This window comes from Leguminivora glycinivorella, chromosome 26 (assembly GCF_023078275.1).
Source record: "Leguminivora glycinivorella isolate SPB_JAAS2020 chromosome 26, LegGlyc_1.1, whole genome shotgun sequence".
Taxonomy (NCBI): Eukaryota; Metazoa; Arthropoda; class Insecta; order Lepidoptera; family Tortricidae; genus Leguminivora; species Leguminivora glycinivorella.
In genome coordinates, this window is record NC_062996.1 from 2,106,565 (window position 1) to 2,125,519 (window position 18,955).

Sequence of the window (18,955 nt, forward strand, 5' to 3'; positions counted from 1 at the left end):
TATTACGGCGTTAAATTACACTAAAAACGGCGATATTAATATGAAATTACAACAAAACTAATATTCACAAAATAAATCACAACACAAAAGTCGGTTGATTGACACTGACAGGAGTCACAGGTGTCAGCTGACAGGTGACACTTGACAAAATTGTTGCCAGTAAAATGAAAAGTGAGTGAATGATTTTTGTTAAAGCACCATTACCCGACCAACTTTCTTGCTTACCCACAAATTTTTAACAAGTCTACCCTAAATTTTAAAGTGCGAAAAATGACAATACAAATTTGAGAAAGCGAATATTTAAACGAAAACGACAAATCATAGGCGCTTTATCAAAGTATGCGGGTCGAAGGCCAAAATGTTCGACAATTAATGGACTGTATGGGGGCGAAAAGGGGAAAACGATAGAGTGGAATTTAGGGTCGAGTCAGCAAGGAAGTTGGTATGGAGTGAAGATGATAAATGTGATGTTAGACGACTAAGTGTGAAATAAGTGTAAGCGAAGTTTACCTTACAGTCCGGGAATGTGAGGACTGAGTCGTTGGTCGCGCTGTAGGCCCGCTGGCGGTGATTTCAGCTCCTTGTCGCAAGCTAGAGGAAGCGTAAAACCGTTACCTTCGAGCTTTCAACTTAGACCTTCGACGTTCTCTCCACGGATGATCCTGGCGCTCTCCGATACACAACACTTATTGAAATGATATTAAACTACGGGTGATGGTGCTTTTAATGATTCACTGCGAGAAATAGCGAGACTAGCTAAGGTGATGGTGGCTGTTCGCGAATCTGTTGCGTACTGGCTCTGTCAATTGCATGACAGAGCAACCGTTTTTTTTTTAATATTCGAATTTCAACCGTGACAAAGTGTTGCCACAGTTAACATGAAAAAATATCCGAAAAATGATGGGCAAAACTGAACAGGTGTGTTTGCAAACAGATTTTTAGACACGGTCAACAAGGAGGACTCTCAATACCTGGCGTTTATCCCAAGTTTTCACGTGGCAAGAATATTTATTATTCGCCAAGTTCCTAAAGACCTGACCAATGAGGAAGTAGCTGCGTCTATGGTGACTCCAGAAGGATTTGGTAAGATTATAAAAGCGAGGCGTCTCAATGCAAAAAAGAAGGTAGGTGACGGGTTTGAATGGGTCCCTACGGAGACAATGGCCCTAACTATCGACGGCCAAAAAATACCCCAGAGAGTATACCTATTTCATAACTCTTTCCTCACTGAACAATACAACTTCCCTGTCATTCAGTGCAGGCAATGCTGCCGTTATGGGCATATTATGGCACACTGCAGGTCACAGCCACGGTGTGCAAAATGCAGTCAACCACACCTAAGCTCCCAATGTAACTCACATAATGATTTAGTCTGTCTTTTCTGCTTCGGTGCACACCCAGCAAATGATAAAAAGTGCCCTGAGTATAACCGCCAACACAAAATTAAAGCTGCCATGTCAGAGGAGGCCATTTCTTTCAATGAAGCTTCGCTCCTTTTCCCATCCACAAAACGCTCTTACGCTGATATTGCTGATTCCCCTACAAACTCCTACAAGAAAACAGTTACAGTATCAAGGAAACCTAGAGCCCCCCTTCAAACGGGATATGACAAAGTAGCCCACCAGGAAATAATAAATAGTTACAGAATCCCTGATCCTCGAAACGGTTGTGCCCTCCGTGAAAAGGAGAACACTAACTTAGGAAATATCTCCATCAATGACAATATGTACTCGTCTGCGTCTAATCGTCAACCCCAGGATTCTTCCCGTGGGAAAGCCCAACTAAATGACAAAGTTCTTGATTCCCTTTTATCTTCTCTGTTGATGCTTCTCAGTTTAGACAATTTACCGTACCACGCTGCTTCTAAAATTGAATCCTTATGTGTAATGCTTAATAAACGACTCCAGGATGTGTACGGCTGTACAATGGAATACTCGTAGTATTTTAAACAAAAAATCTGAATTAAAATATCTTCACAATAAACATAATCCAATGCTTTTTGCCATTAGCGAATCTTGGCTCAAACCCCAGCAATTTTTCAAATTGCCGGGATTTTTTGTGTTAAGAGATGACAGAGTCGATGGGTGGGATGGTTCCGCCCTTTTAATTAATAACAAAATTCCCTTTTACCAAATACACCTCCCTTTACACTCTAATAACATATATATCGTTGCAGCTAGCATAAATAATATTTCTTATGTTTCAGTTTATATCCCACATCCCTCCATAGCCAATCTGAACGAATTCTTCTCTATAGTAAAAAATATTCCCAATCCGATTGTTATTATGGGCGATCTGAACTGCCACCATACATCGTGGGGTTCGGGCACCTCTGATAACAATGGCAGGTATTTACTCAGTTTATTAGATAAATTGAACCTTTGTTACTTAAACGACGGCAGACCAACTAGACGTACTGCCCCTAATCAGTTTTCCTCAGCAGTAGATCTGACTCTTTGTTCCTCAAATTTAGTCCCTCAGCTATCATGGAATATCTCATCCCTATCTCATAATAGTGACCATTTTCCAATATTTATTTCCTTACCCGGAAACCTTAATTTTCCAGCGCCTCTACCCCCGCTATTAAAATATAGATTAGGCAAAGCAGACTGGGATAAATACTCATCCACTTTAGATGAAAAAATTCAAACCCTTTTCTCTGTTGCTCACCTAAACATAAACTCTGCCCACGAGTCATTCGTCTCTGCTATCCACCAGTCAGCAGAGGAAACATTCCCTCTGAAAAAACCCTTTATTCGCCGTAATAACAAGCCCTCGCAACCATGGTGGGACTCTGAGTGTTCTGCAGCAGTTAAAGAACGAAACGAGGCCGAATTGGAATATAATAAAAATATAACTATAGAAAATTACATAAAGTTTAAAAAAATTAGAGCAAAATGTCGTAAAATCCTTTCAACTAAGAAAACTGATGGATGGAACACTTTCTGTGAATCTATTTCGCCCTCCACTCCCTCTACATTTGTATGGAGGAATATACGAAGGTTTCGTAGAGGCGTTGCTCCTGTGTCCGCCTCTGGGTCGTCTTTCAACTGGGTAAACGATTTTTTAGATAAACTAGCCCCTCCTGCTGTTCCTAACGAGTCCGATATCACAGTATCTTACTCTTTTAACAAATCTGATAATTTATTAGAGAAAGATTTTAGTTTAGATGAACTCAAAACGACGCTTGCTGCAGTAACGGACTCGTCTCCTGGTGCCGATGGGATCATGTACTCTTTTTTGAAAAAAGCGGGCCCATTTTGTCATGATTTTTATTTAAATCTCATTAATAGAATCTTCGAGTCTGGTAATATCCCTGAATCGTGGAAGCATCAAATCATTCTTCCTATTTTAAAACCGGGTAAAGATCCCGAGCATTACAATTCTTACCGCCCAATTGCTCTGTCGTCAGTTCTGTGCAAGATAGTTGAGCATATGCTTAAAAATAGGTTAGAGTGGTTTGTTGAGAATTCGGGGTTTCTCGCTGAGACCCAATTCGGATTTAGAAAAGGTAGAAGTGTTACTGACAGCCATGCTCTATTATCAACAGATGTCAGAATAGCATTTTCTCAAAAACAATCCGTCGTTGCTGCCTTTCTCGACGTAGCAGCAGCATATGACAATGTTTTACTCCCGGTTCTCTGCAGGAAACTGCGTTCTATGAAAATTCCAGAGAAAGTTGTGCTTTTTATTAATAATCTCTTATCGGGCAGAAAGATTTCTTTAAGAGTACCTAACATGCAGAACAATCCAAAGTTTCTCTGGAGGGGCCTACCACAGGGCTCGGTTTTAAGTCCATTGCTATACAGTATATATACGTCGGACTTGGAACAATCCATTAATAACCATTGCAATATCCTACAATATGCGGATGATATTGCAATCTATTCGGTCCATAAGAACATCGTAGATGCGACCCGTTATGTAAATCATTCTCTGGAATCTCTAGGTTTATGGCTAGATACTCATGGTCTTGACCTATCCCCATCTAAGAGTTCTGCTCTAGTTTTCTCAAGAAGCAAGAATCATCCACCAGTCAATGTTTCATTTCGTTCTCAAAACATCCCAGTCCATAACATTGTAAAATTTCTAGGTGTATCATTTGATTCAAAATTAACGTTTACACAACATGTCGATAATACAATTGGGAAGTGTGAAAAAAACCTAAATATCATTCGTGCTCTCTCTGGCTGTTGGTGGGAGCTCATCCTTACACCCAAAAATTGCTTTATAATGCCTTAATAAGATCACTCATGGACTTTGGTTCCATAATAATAGAACCATGTCGCAAAAAAGATCTTAAAAAATTAGATGCTATCCAGGCAAAAGCCCTCAGAATAGTAACAGGGGCTATGAGATCTTCCCCTGTTAGAGCACTTCAGGTGGAGTGTGCTGACCCTCCTCTAAATTTCCGTCGCCAATATTTGGCTGACAGATACCTACTCCGCGCTTCTCAATTAGAAAATCATCCCATTTTTCCAAAACTCCAAATTTTGCAGGCCCATATTGAAGTAAACGCTTTCTGGCTTAGAAAACAAAAACCAAACCTTTATACCAGTCTAAACAGATTATATGATATCAACGTCCCCATAGCTAAATTTCCAAAAATACCCATTTATACTGTTCCTTATGCTGCCTTAATGTTCGAACAAAAATCTGTCAAAATCGGCGTTACGCGAAGTTCAAATAGCATAAATGAAAAATTCCTGATTGCAATAAGATACAAATGGAAGGAATGGGATTTATTTTTCTCAGATGCTTCTAAATCTGTCAATAGCTTTGTTGGCTGTGCTTTCATTCATGATAACCTCGAATCAGTCCACAAATTTCAACTTCCTTCAGTTTGCTCTATTTTCACTGGGGAATGCGTAGCCATTTTGAAAGCAATCAGATACATTATGGAACACAAACTGTCTAAATCTGTAATCTTCTCCGATAGCTTAAGTTCAATCCAGGCTATCACCTGTAATTCTATCAAAAATTGTGCGAAAACCCCTATAATTTGCTTAATCAAAGAATCCCTCTTTACTTGTCACCTTTTAAATTTAGACGTTCAGTTATCATGGATCCCAAGCCACAAAGGCATTCATGGTAATGAATTGGCTGATAAAGCTGCAAAAGAGGCAACTGTAACTGGTAGTAGGTGTTTCTATCAATGTTTTAGTAAGGACTTGGATGTGATTTCCTCGACAAAGCTGAACTCTGATTGGTCAGATCTTTGGATTACTAATAATAAATTACAGTTCTTTCAAATTCAGCAAAAAATTTACCCCAAACCTTGGTTCTTTAAATTTAAATTTAATAAGAAGGTAACGAGCTGCCTGATTCGCCTTAGACTGGGTCATGTCTGTTCTCCAGAATTCCTATACAAGATAAAGAAAAAAGCTAGCCCAGAATGCCAATGTGGTTATGGCGTGGGCACAATCGAACATATATTTTTTGAATGCCCATCGAACCGTTTTTGCTTATACGATCTCTTACTTAAATTGAAAGTCCCTCTTCCTTGTAATATAAAATCTCTTTTAGCTAGCTCAGATCCCAAAGTATTAAAAATGATAGCACATTTTCTTGAAAAAAATAATATCAGTTTGTAAATATTGCGTATATACCTAGTTGTATATGTTTATTATGTTCATAATATTATGTACCAAGTATGCAACTTATTACTTTTGATGCAAAATTTGGGGTTAAATTTTTAGGTGCACTCCTGAAATCACCCCTACTCACTTGACATTGGCAAAGTGCCCTGGCAGCAAAAGCCAATCCTAACAAAAAAAAAAATATATATATAAAACAGTTCCGCTAAGTTGTTCATTTTTAATTGAATAGTGCAATTACTCTTTTCACAAGTTCTAACTCGTAATGACGTCAACGGAGTTTACGGACTTGCGTTCGTGCGGTTGTTGCTTGCTGCGCGCTTCACAAGTATCCGACTCACGTATATTCGGCGATATCAACACGAAGATACACTGGATTATGCTGAAAGAATGCTTCAATATACAAGTAATTATATTTTTCTTAAGGCACCTCCTCATTTGACACATATGAAAACGTATGGACAAGATTGTTTGTTTCTTTTGTTAGGTGTTTAATGTTTACCATCAAAGCCACCAATTTAGGTATCTCCACGTATATACGTAGTATCTTCTTAGTAGTTTGTGGGTATCTCTTAGGTAAGCGTGCTCCGCCGTAGACCGCATCATCACTTACCATCAGGTGTGATCGTGGTCAAATATCTGAACTTGAAACTTAACACAAAGGAGAACTACTCTAGTATTTATATAATTTGGTTTTAATTTCAATGGATTAAACTGAATATGGTGGGCAGGATGGGGCTATCCTGCCTCACACAGCTAAACTATAGAATGAATTGTATGTGGTATTTCTGGATCAATATATCGACGACAACAACGTATAGGGTGCGAACTGCGATTATTTTTTTCAGAAAATTACACCTTACCCACCAACGTACAAGGTGCTATCTGCTACAAAAAAAAATCGCAGATTTCGCCTTGTACGTTGTTGTCGTCGATATACACCCATCTTAAAGTCCGGCAATGCACCTCCAACCCTTCTGGTGTTTTGAGTGTCCATGGGTGGCAGTGATTGCTTACCATCAGGCAACCTGTCTGCTTGTTTGCCTCCTATCATATAAAAAAATGACTATCCACACCACAAGCCTCCTTAAGCTTACATTTTGGTCAATCTGTTGCAATATAATAGTATGATATTGGATGAGGATGGGTAGAGTCCTTCCTATACAAAATGTACTGTGGAGACGTTTTTTAAATTACATCCGGGCGGCGTGGCGCGGACGTCCGTTCCGCGTCTCAGGACATGCGTCGCCTGTGTGTGGATAGTCTCTTACACTGTGAAAAGACTTATGCTGCTTATTCTGACTGTATGTTTATGTATGCAGGCAATTGAGGCTTCGGAATATGGGATCTGCCAGAAATGCGTGTACTGTTTACGAAATGCATACAGCTTCAAGCTGCAAGTGCAGCGGAGTCAGGCAGAGCTGGAATTGCAGCGTAGCAAGGCAGAGCTGGAAATGCAGCGCAACCAGGCGGAGCTGCAGGCGCGCTTGAAGACTCTACTAGCTAAAGGCAAGTAATGATTGATGGATGAAACTTTAAGAAGTGGCCCACCGAGTTTATTGCTGGTCCCATAGATGTGACCCAGTGGAAGAGACACTTTTTTCACACAAAAGTGAGGGACAGCTATGTCCACTGGGTCACTGCTCGAAATAAAGTAATAAAATAGCAAATCCTATAAAAACATGATGTATTGCATAGCTTGTATATCTGTTTTTAATATAATAAGTATAAACTAATTACACTAAATACAAATTAAATTTTCTGACCACATGTAGTCGACGTATGCGTAATTTTGCTGGCAAAGAAAAGTTGATTCACCCACATGTAATTTTTATTGTTGTTTCAGATAGCTTAGATAAAGAACGTGACGAGTTGGAGGTTGATTACAGGATGAGTGAGGATATAGCAGAAAGTGAATATTTTTTACCGATTCTTTTAATAGCTCCTAACTAGGGATGTACCGACTATTGATTTGGCCGACTAGGCCGATTACCGACTAGTCTGCGCCTGGGTGGCCGATTCGTCGGTCACAACATGATTTACGACTAAATTCACATTTTTAATGTCATTTCTGATTCTTCGTTCGCGCGTTTTATTTGCAGGTTCAAAGGTCTATTTATGATCTATGAGAATATTTATAAACATATTCCATTTTTAACGACCGGTTTGGCACAATAGGTAGCGTATTAGTGATTCTGCTCATCAAATTGATAATCTTAAGTAGGACATAAAATTTTATTTCTGTGATGTTCACAGATATTTCGTCACTACTTTTAAAAAATCTCGTATCTCACGCTGTTCCTCAAAGTAAAAACGCAGTAAGTCTATATTCATTCCATACATACTTACTACTTTTCATTGACAGACGAAGATACAAGTTTTTTTAAAAGTAGTGACGATTTGTTGTTTTGACTATGAAAGGCATAGGTACACATAATACAACCACAACAGCTGTTAATTTATTTTTCTACTGTTTTTCTATCACTAAGGATTTTTTTTATACCTCGTCGGTGGCAAACAGGTATACGGTCCGCCTGATGGAAAGCGCGGTCACCGTAACATATGGACGCTTGCAACTCAAGGGGTGTCACATGCGCGATGTCGACCCATTAGAAACTGGTACACTCCTTTTTTGAAGAACCGTTGAAGAAAAGTTGCCGAATAATCGCTCTTTTTTCTCACTAGTTGTCGACTAATCGCCCTATTTTTCTCACTAGTTGTCGACTAATCGCCCTTTTTTTCTCACTAGTTGTCGACTAATCGCCCTTTTTTTCTCACTAGTTGTCGACTAATCGCCGACTATAGAAGTGGCCGGATACTCGGCTTTCCCGACTAGTCGGTACATCCCTACTTCTAACAAAAGTTAAGAGTTACATATTGTCAAACCACTCCCTTTAGTTATCATTTCATTTTAAAATAACGTGTTTACATTAGAGAAGAAAATAACTATAAAGTTCCGATCACCAACGCTTCAACCTCGTAAGGCCCAATGAACATTACAATGTACATAGTTGCTGCAGTCTAATTTGAATCTTCCATGAATCTTTATTTTTTTAATAACTCGATAACCGTAAGAGTTAAGACGCTAGTTTCTTAGAGAAATTAATTGAATTTGATCTAGAATCTTCCCTTAAAGTTAACTGAATGCAATAAAAACAGGGTGTATAGACAGTTATTCCCTGAGTCTTGACTTGTCATGACCTCCGGAACACCCAACATTTCACATTGCCTCCCGGCTTGCTTCGCTCTGTGATAGAAGAGTGCTTTCCAAGCAAAGGCACAAAATTACAAATAATAGTTTTCTTACTTGACAGTCACCGATCCGCTGTTGAACGTTGACGTGATCATAAAGTTGGAGCGAGAAGAGTCAATCGCTGACTCGACAGCCGGCGACCTTGAGCAGAGCCCGTTGATCTCAAGCGAACAATACCCAAGGGATTGCTTGTTGCGCGGTAATACTGGTAAGTGATAGTTGGAGTTACTGCTAAGCCGTGTTCCACATGTCCAAACGCTGCTAAAACATTATAGTTTTATACTACGTATATGGTCCGCTTGATGGAAAGCGGCCACCGTAACCTATGGACGCCTGCAACCCAAGGAGCGTAGCCAACATTAGAGATGTGTTAAGTACACAGCAAAAAGGAGTGTATAAGTTCCAAGGAGGGTCTGGGTTGCCGACGACTCGAAAGGACAATAGACAGAACAAATTCGTTCCGTAGGTCCTTTCGTCACCAGCACACCGCACCCTCGTTGAGCTCTGGCAGCCTTACTCACCGACAGGAACACAACACTATGAGTAGGGTCTAGTGCTATTTAGCTGCGGTCTTCTGTAAGGCGGAGGTACTCCCCCAGTTGGGCTCTACTCTAGATTCGAGCGAGGTGATATCCGCTGTGCTGTGCCCTACCACACAAAGCGGAATATCATTCGCTATGCCCTACCTCCTACAAGTTAGTTACCGCACAAACGGCTAATGTAGACGTACCTCGGCCGAGGCTGCTTCTTTTTTTGAACTATCGAAACGATATAACTATGATACATAACATCACGGTAGAGACTGTCGAATATTATATGAATATATGTATATAACAACTGGCTTTAGAATTCTGTATGATTTATAAAATAGAAGTATCTAAATATGACTGCTGTCTACAATTTTATTATCTTCTGCTGTTTTACTTCATGCGTGGTGTGAAATAATTTACTGGTAATTCAGTCAAATACCTCATTGAAATATTATTTTCTCAAACATGCAATGAAATATTGTCTTTACGTTCCTTAAAATGGGCTGGGAAGTATCGCTTTTTGGGCGCAACAACTCGAGAGGACTGTCAAGGGATTTCATATTATTTTTAGGCCTAGGCCTGCAAAGTAACTTTTTTTTATAAAATATTGTCCTTAGAGCATTTTTTTTTTATTTCATTGTACAGTCAAGTGCAAAAATACGTATCGATTTTATCCGCTCAAAAATATGTACCGAGACCTTATTCCGCCGACATAAAGTGCTATGGGACATATTTTTGATAAGTTGTACGCACCCATATTTTTACACTTGACTGTATGTTTGAGAAAAGCACTATACATGCCTCGGCGTGAAAACGGATTCCCGGCCTCGTATCCCTATCCGGCCTCGCTCGCACGCTCGCTCGGCCGTATATACCCACGCCGTAAATCCTCATTTTCCCGGCCTCTGATGTAATGTATTTTTGTTTCAGTGGATGCGAGTGCCTGCGAGCAGTCAGATGCTACCACTACCGCAACTCACGGACCAGAAACCAACGACACAGCGAAGAAAAAACACCCCTGCACTATATGTCCAAAAAAATTCACGTTCCTAAGCTCACTACGCAGGCATATACGGCTTCACACAGGCGACAAACCTTACCGCTGCGATGACTGCGAAAAATCGTTCAAGCAACTGTCCCATCTACAAGAACACAGACTGATTCACAAAGGCATAAAACCGTATATCTGCCACGCGTGCCAAAAGAGCTTTTTAAACAAAACCCGCTTAAAAAAACACTTACTATTACATAAAGTGAAACGGGAGACGTTCGTTTGTGAAGTCTGCAATAAGAGTTTGATGTCATTAGGCGGTTTGAAGGCCCACAAACGAGTACACACGGAAGACAAACCTTATGCTTGTGAAATATGTAATAAGGCATTCAGGTTCCCAGAAGTCCTGAAGCGCCATAAGTTCACCCACAGCGAAAAGCCGCTCTCGTGTGAGTTATGCCATAAGAGATTTTCGGATACCGGTGACTTGAAGAGACATACGAGGATTCACACTGGTGAAAAGCCATACTCGTGTGAAACATGTCAAAAAAGTTTTGCGCAGTTAAGTAATTTGAAGCAACACGTGAGAACACATACCGGCGTTAAGCCGTACGTCTGTAAAGTGTGCCAGAGGGGATTTACGAAGACGAGCCACTTGAAAGTGCATATACAGAAATGCGAAATGGTGTTTAAAAGTTTAAACGAAGATGCTTAATACAGATAAAACCGTTCCAAAGAAAACATAGACCGTTTCGAACTCAACCACATGGCAGTTGATTTCCGTAAATTATTTACTTTATTCTTTCCTCAAGAGACTTGTGTTTAATATTTATTTTATTTGTTTTGTAACTTTTAGTTTTTAATTGCTCAAGGACCTCAAGGTTGATTGGAATAGATTCTTTATAGGGGATAAGAATGAAATATTTGTATGAAACGTGTTTTGTAATCTTATGTACAATTTAATGTATTATAATTTTAATAATATAATAAAATTATTGATCCTATGTTGATCGCAGAATAAATAAATGAAATGAATAAAGTGTGTATATAATCTATATAGATCACGTTATATGCTTCGCTTAGGTATAAGCGAATTCCTCCTATAACGTGATAAACTAAATATTCAGATGAAGTTTTATTTTATTCCAATGATAATACAGATACCTAATATTTAAGTACCTCTAATAGTATTTATACAAAAAATATATTTTATACTACTATGGCAACTTCATTAACACTGGCCGCACGTGCGAGAGAGACACCAGCCCAAACAAATGCCCTCTCATGTCGGACCGTTTTCGTTAGTCTGGGACGATCGCCTTTCTGTCTCAGTGAGAAGGTTCAATTTCGCATGGCAAAAATTGTGATTGCGCTGTCCCCTGTAAAGGCCTTTGGTGTCCACTCAATGGATTCGTACTATTGGGTTGAGCATTATCGGTGTGTACAAGCTCGGTCCGGGGCAAGAATGAGAAGCCAATGTCATTTTCAATTTTTCTCAGGGCAATATTGTACTACTCAAATAATACGCGACGCGTCCAAAAAGTAGACGCCTATTATTGGGCTGTACATTAGCGGCCACCGGCCAACATGCGAAGATAACTTCATTAATATCACCAGGCAGGCAATTATGGTCGCGCGATAAGTGATAAAATAGCAGGCCGTCCCTATCGCACTATTTGTAAATGCGATAGGGACGGCCTGATATTTTATCGTCTATCGCGCGACCATACTTCCCGTCATTGAGGTATATGTACTACGTACTAGAGGCGACGCTGCTAAGAGAATTTTTTACACACCCCACTGCGGTCCATGGACCGCAACGTTGTCAATCGTCACCAGGCCCTTGCAGTGCAGTCACGTGCCGTGATGCATTTACTTTCCACGTGAATAATGCGTTCTTGTGTGCTTAAAAATTGTTCTAATCACTCGAAAAAATCAAATAAAAGTCAAGGTGTGACATTTCATCGGTAAATTAAACAAAAAACTCGTCTATAATATTTTAAGATTGAATATTCTACAAATACGCGAGCGGGAGCGGGACTGCCGCCATTTTGGTGACGCAATCAAAGACTAACCGCGCAGATGTGCCATTTACATTGTTCCTACTAATGTGTTTCACCTCTAATATATTTGCGAAATATATATATTTCTATTTGGAAAATGATTAGGTAACTAATTACTACGTCATGAATTATGTTACTATAATATAAAAAAAAACCGGCCAAGTGCGAGTCGGGCTCGCGCACAAAGGGTTCCGTAGCAGCAAATATAATTACAGTTAAATCAACCTATCTCAAAAACTATAAGAGATACTTTGATCAAACCAAAAATCGTTGAAAGAGTTAATTAGCATGCATCACCTCTATTTTTTTTAGAATTTTATACCCCGTAGTTATAAAAATAGAGGGGGGGGGACATACTTTTTACGACTTTGAGAGCTGATATCTCAAAAACCGTTCACTTTAAGAAAAATGTTTTTTAGAAAACTTTATATCATTTTAAAAGACCTTTCCATTGATACCCCACACGGGTATGTACATCGAAAAAAAATTTTCATCCCTCAGTTACATGTATGGGGGCCCCACCCCCAATTCTTTTTTTTTTACTATTTAGTGTCATAATTTTGTAGCGGTTCATACAACACATATTCCCATCAAATTTCATCACTGTAGTACTTATAGTTTCCGAGTAAATCGGCTGTGACAGACGGACAGACGGACAGACGGACAGACGGACAGACGGACATGACGAAACTATAAGGGTTCCGTTTTTGCCATTTTGGCTACGGAACCCTAAAAAGTTTATTTCTTTATTGATTGTTAATATTTTTTGAGTGAAATTGTATTTTTAGCACGCTCACTTTTTGCAGTTTTCTTTGATCTGGTCATGAAAAAAGGGAACAATGGATACGCTTTGTCCAACACATATATATGTTCATTCATTGTATTTTAAAGAAGAAGATAAGTACAGCACAATTATATTAATTTGTATTGTTTAAGTTGTAAATAAATAAATCATTTTGACTAGACTAGCCGTATTTTAAAATATAAAATTTCCGTTAGGCAGAATATAATAATAATGTGTCACATCTGATGGTGGACCTACTCTATGCGTAAATTGCCGCTCCCCCCACCCCGCGCATTTGTCAGCATGTGCAGTGTTTTCGCTTGGCAACGTCGCCTCTAGTACGTAGTACATATACCTCAATGCACAACGCACTGCGGTCCACTGGACCGCAACGTTGTCAGTCCTTACCGGGTCCTTGCGGTGCAGTGACGTGCCGTGATGCATTTACTTTCCACGTGAATAATGCCTTCTTGTGTGTTTAAAAATTGTACTAATCACTCTAGGAAATCAAATAATAAGCCAAGGTGTGACATTTCATCGGTAAATTAAACAAAAAACTCGTCTATAATATTTTAAGATTGAATATTCTACAAACTCGCGAGCGGGCGCGACACTGCCGCCATTTTGGTGACGCAATCATAGACTATAAAAAGTTAACCGCGCAGATGTGCCATTTACACTGTTCCTTCCTACTACATATGTAATGTGTTTCATCTCTAATAGAGTTGCGAAATATAAATATTTCTATTTGGAAAATTAATAAGTAACTACTTACTATTTCATTAATTATGTTACTAAAATATTTTAAAAAAAATATTTTTTTAATATATATAGTTAATAGTTTTTGAGTAAAATTGTATTTTTAGCACGCTCACTTTTTGCAGTTTTCTTCGGCCTGGTCATGAAAAAATGGAACAATTTATACGCTTTGTCCAAAAAAATCGTGCTGAGGAAACTTGGTTACCAACTGACCACACATAATATATGTTCATTGTCTATTTTAAAGAAGAAGATAAATACAGCACATTTATTTTGTATTAATTTGTATTGTTTAAGTTGTAAATAAATAAATAAGTTTGACTAGAATATCCGTATTTAACTATAATGTAAAATTCCCGTTAGGCAGAATATAATAATGTGTCACATCTGGTGGTAGACCTACTCTACGCGTAAATAACCGCTCCCCGCACCCCGCGCATTTGTCAGCATGTGCAGTGTTTTTGTCGCGACGTTTCGCGAGTTACCTGGCAACACTACCAACTGAACGAAACAACCTCCATTCAAACCAGTAAAAACCTGTTTGTCACTTTATGGCGTGTTGAATTTAATTATGTAAATTAATATTCGAATCAGTGCTCATCAAGGGGAGCTGAGTCACCAAAGAAAGCTAAGTGGTGTTTTATATCTCTAGGTTAAAAGAGGAGTGGTTCTCCCAAACTTTCTTGTTCATTTCACTTATAACTTTAACTTCTCATGATGGACGATTATTGCTATACATTATTACAAGCTTTATGATAATGATGATGTTTCCGTTATGGATGATATATTGAAATGAGTGTGGCAGGGAGTTGTTACACGTTTATGCATATAAAGATCATGTAGTTAACATGATTGCATCACAAAATGGCGCATGTGGAATGCGGGAAAGAGCCAACGTGGCTGTAAGTCAGCGCGGCCCCAACGAGTTTGGGACCAGGCATCGGGTAGCCCTGATGCTGGTATGACCGCCACCGAGGACTGGGGGGTGCGGTCCAGCCTTGGTAATTGTGCTATCTATTTAATATGAGGAAAGTTATGAGTTTGGCTGGGGTTGGAGTCGCGCCCCAGGCCTTGGTAAACGCCAGTGAGTTTGTGAGACCTGGCCGCTGACACCTGAAGGCCATGGGTTCACGCGTCCTCTGGGAAGACCCCCCAAGATGGTGATCACTGTAAGGGCCGTCAGGTATGTGTACAGACTAGCGCTACTCTGAGAGGGTTGACGAACCTTCATACACATTTTGGGTCTAATAATGATATTTGTCAAGCGTTGGCCACTGGTGTGGAGCGTTGTGACACCATGTAAATGTATAGCTTTAAGTTTGTATATTGTGTCTAAGAAAATGTATGATTTGATAAAGATGGATTTGGTAATGTGCCAGATGAAAGAACTACCTGATTTCCCTATGGGTTTTTCATGTGTTGGTTAAATTCATGTTTATGAAAGTAATTACTGATATGATAATGTGGTTTATGAAACACCTATGATTTACCTAAAAGTGGCTTTGATAATGTGGTTACCACAGAGAGGTTCTGTGGCTTATGAAACATCTATGATGTAACTATAAGTGGCTTTGATAATATGTGTACGACAGAGGTGTTCTGTTGTTTATGAAATATCTCTAATAATCTGTAATGTGTTGATCTATGTGTGGTGTTAATGTACTTGCCTTAGTTGTGTTTATGAGAGACATGTTTGAGAAGTGTACTTTGTAAGAGAATGGTTACAAAGCTTTCATATTGAGTTTGGCTATTATATATGGAATTTTGTATCCTGAATATGCTGAATTAAGTTGATATATCTCAATACATTAGTTGAGATAATAGCAACTATAATGAAAGACAAATGTTGTTAGAAATTGACTTTGTTTACTGATTTACTGCATTATTTGTGTAGTACTTTGGTATGAATATTGATGCACCATAATGGTGACTGGAAAGTATCTTTGAGATACTTTACATATGTATTTAAGTACTACATTTATGTAGTTCAAAGGGAACTAACATGATAATGGTCATGATAATGATAATGGTCATGATAATGATAATGGTCATGATAATGATAATGGTCATGATAATGATAATGATGATGATGATGAAATAGTTGGAACTGTGATAACTTTAATAAGCAACTTGGAATTAATGATTTCAGTGAGATTTGAGAACCTATAATGGAAAGAATATAATATGAGATTAACCTTGTAATAATACTTGCATAGAACTAAATGTGTGATATTATATAGAGATAATTTAGTGACTTTGTAAGTCATAGTTACCCCTTTTTTAATACAGATCTTGAGATGCCAGTCATGCTGACCAGTGTGGAAGCAACGAGGACAGCGGTTAGAGAAAGGCTCTAACAGTCATTCCATACATGCAGTGTAGCCACTGCTAACCAAAGGTATGAATCATTCCTTTGCTTGACTGACGTTTGTACAGATTGAGTTATAATGATAGCAGTTATAGTGATAAACCTTTGGAGATGAATTCAGGCAATTGTTTTAATTCTCTTTGTTCCAAACTTATTCCCCAGAGTTTGGAACAAAATTGGTTGAGTTAGTCTGGGATATTTGGTAGTGGCTGGGGAGACGCTGCCAAAATCACAGAAAGAATAAAGTTAAAAGTACATTTCATTTGTTAAAATTCTATTATGGTATCTGAGAAATTGCATAAAGACGTCAGTTCATGGGATGTGTGATTCATATCATTTAAAATTATTTATTTGTGTTCTACATTCATCAATTTAATGAAAAATAGGTTTAACAGGTACTAGAAGAAGCTGATTTGAAACTATTAATATCATCCAGCGTCGAGTAGAAGTGATAGCCGCGAGATGGACACAGAAATTGGCAGCATAGCATTTACGTTATGTGTGTTATAATAAAGATATATTGCTCCTTTATTTAAGCATGAATGTACGAATTGTATACTTATTTTATTGTGATTTCCCTTCATACCAATTATGTGTAGAAATATTGATAAAGAATGTTTGTTTGTTGTTCGACAAAGTGAGGTTGACAATTGGTGCAAGTTTACGAAGTTTGATAAGTACAAGTTTACGAAGTTTGTAGAGCTCAAGTTTACGAGGTTTGTTAGTACTTACAACATTTTATTTTCAAATGCTTATTATAAATTAATAAATATGTTAAACATTAACAAAATTAATACACAAATAAAAGGACAAATAATTGCTTTCTGTAATTATTGTTTCTTAAAACATAAATGAAAAATCGATGCGATCGATAAACACGCTTGGAGGCAGTCGATTTCGGAACGTCTATGTCTTTGACATATGACATTAAAGGATTGAAAATATTGTTACCGGCGAAATATGTATATAAATAAAAGTGAAATTACTTGTTGATTACCTGAAAATATGACGGGGAGTCCGTTTCTACACAGGGAGGTAGTACCAGGATAAATCTACGCTAATTCTAGCCACTGTGGTCCCAATGCAGACATTCGGTTTTATGGCTCATTGGGAAGCAGGCACAGCAAAGAGGTTTGGGGTTTAATCCCTAGCAAGGACGCCCTTGTGGCGATATGAACGCCCTTGGGGCAAAATGTTGAAAGACTCGGTGAGTGTTGTAAAAGCTTTTAACTACTTTAAAGTCAGGGGATATGAATGATAAAGGTGTTTTGTACATGTTCAGTTTTGCATCTTTTGGCAAATGATAAATAATGAAATTCCACGCAAATTTGTATTGTACGAATGTGTTCATCTCAAAATATCTTTACGCATTGAGTATAGGTACTCATCATTACAGTGTTATTATGAATCGCTCTGTTTGACATCACATAAAATTGAAATATTGATATGATTCATCATTTGCAATTTCATCACATAAAAATTCTCTTTATCGTTTCTTAGTAGAAACCCATACTCTGAAGATTAACTACGAAATAACCACATAATTGACGTTGTTAAAATACTTCTTATTGGAATCAACCATTTTATGCCCATATTAACAAAGCCTGCTTGCCCAAGTATCCACATTTGTTAGTAATATAGAGAAGTTAACCACTGACACCAAGTGCACTAATACCATGAGTTAAAAACAAATCAGAACAAAGCGTCATCATTTCATCAAAAATTACACACTATAATAAACCGGTTAAATACTGAACTTTATCAGTATTTTAAAATTGTAAACAAACAAGTACCAATGAAATTTCTAAAGTGACTACCTCACAGCTCGAAGGTGAAGAAGAACTAGCTGAATTTGAAAATGCCTTAATTCTACAATTTGATATAAAGGTGTCTAACATACAATTAAGTAAACTACGGGTTAATAAGCGAAGCAAATTATCTGAGTTTATACTCCACAAGTTTAAGTGAAATGTATTGGACTGGTACCCCTTGATGGGACCAGTTTCATTCTTGTATAAGTCAGTGGGACTGATGTGATGTTGATAAATTAATATACCTAAAGGAGGTATGGAGGACCTCAGTAATTGAACTTCTTCAGTTTTATTAATTTTCTTGTGACCTCGAAACGAGAGAGAGAGGATTCTCTTGCCATTATAACAATATCAAGTTGTTTTCTAAGTTCTTGTGTAGATTTAAACTTACTTAGTTTCACTTCATATATTATATATTCTGGAAACTTTTCTATGACTATGAACCTCAAGTGATGATGATCAATATTTTCCCCTAATGACTGTTAAGAATATGAGATGTTATTGGATCTCATTTATGGTCTTGCGCCAATCTTCAAACCTTTCACTCTGTATAGAGTGGCATAATGGATATTAACCACTTGCTTGGGTTTTCAGACCTATTTTTGAGTATATCGACAGCAATCTGATAACTAAGGTTGGTTATCTATACTTCATCACCTATTAAAATTAAGGCTCTCCTTTTAAAGAGGCCTTATGACACCAAGAGTGAAAATATAAAATATCCACTTAAATGGAAAGCAAGAAAATTTATTTACACTTTGTGAAAACAATTATTACAGCCTGCCTGTGTGGTGACGGG

General features: G+C 38.1%; 1 protein-coding gene across 1 annotated transcript; it reads left to right on the forward strand.

Annotated features, from left to right (window-relative positions):
* Window positions 1–5,800: 5,800 nt before the first annotated feature.
* LOC125240079 lies at window positions 5,801–10,541 on the forward strand. The gene is made up of 5 exons (XM_048147925.1): window positions 5,801–6,003; window positions 6,920–7,106; window positions 7,444–7,509; window positions 8,912–9,058; window positions 10,447–10,541. The coding sequence occupies exons 1-5, from the start codon at window positions 5,863–5,865 to the stop codon at window positions 10,539–10,541; spliced, it is 636 nt and encodes a 211-aa protein (XP_048003882.1). The 5' UTR covers window positions 5,801–5,862.
* Window positions 10,542–18,955: the final 8,414 nt, after the last annotated feature.

Coding starts and splice junctions, on each gene's coding strand:
- LOC125240079 (XM_048147925.1), top strand. CDS start 5,863: ATGACGTCAACGGAGTTTACGGACTTGCGTTCGTGCGGTTGTTGCTTG. Junction 7,107..7,443: donor GAAGACTCTACTAGCTAAAG/GCAAGTAATGAT, acceptor TTGTTGTTTCAG/ATAGCTTAGATAAAGAACGT. Junction 7,510..8,911: donor GAGTGAGGATATAGCAGAAA/GTGAATATTTTT, acceptor CTTACTTGACAG/TCACCGATCCGCTGTTGAAC.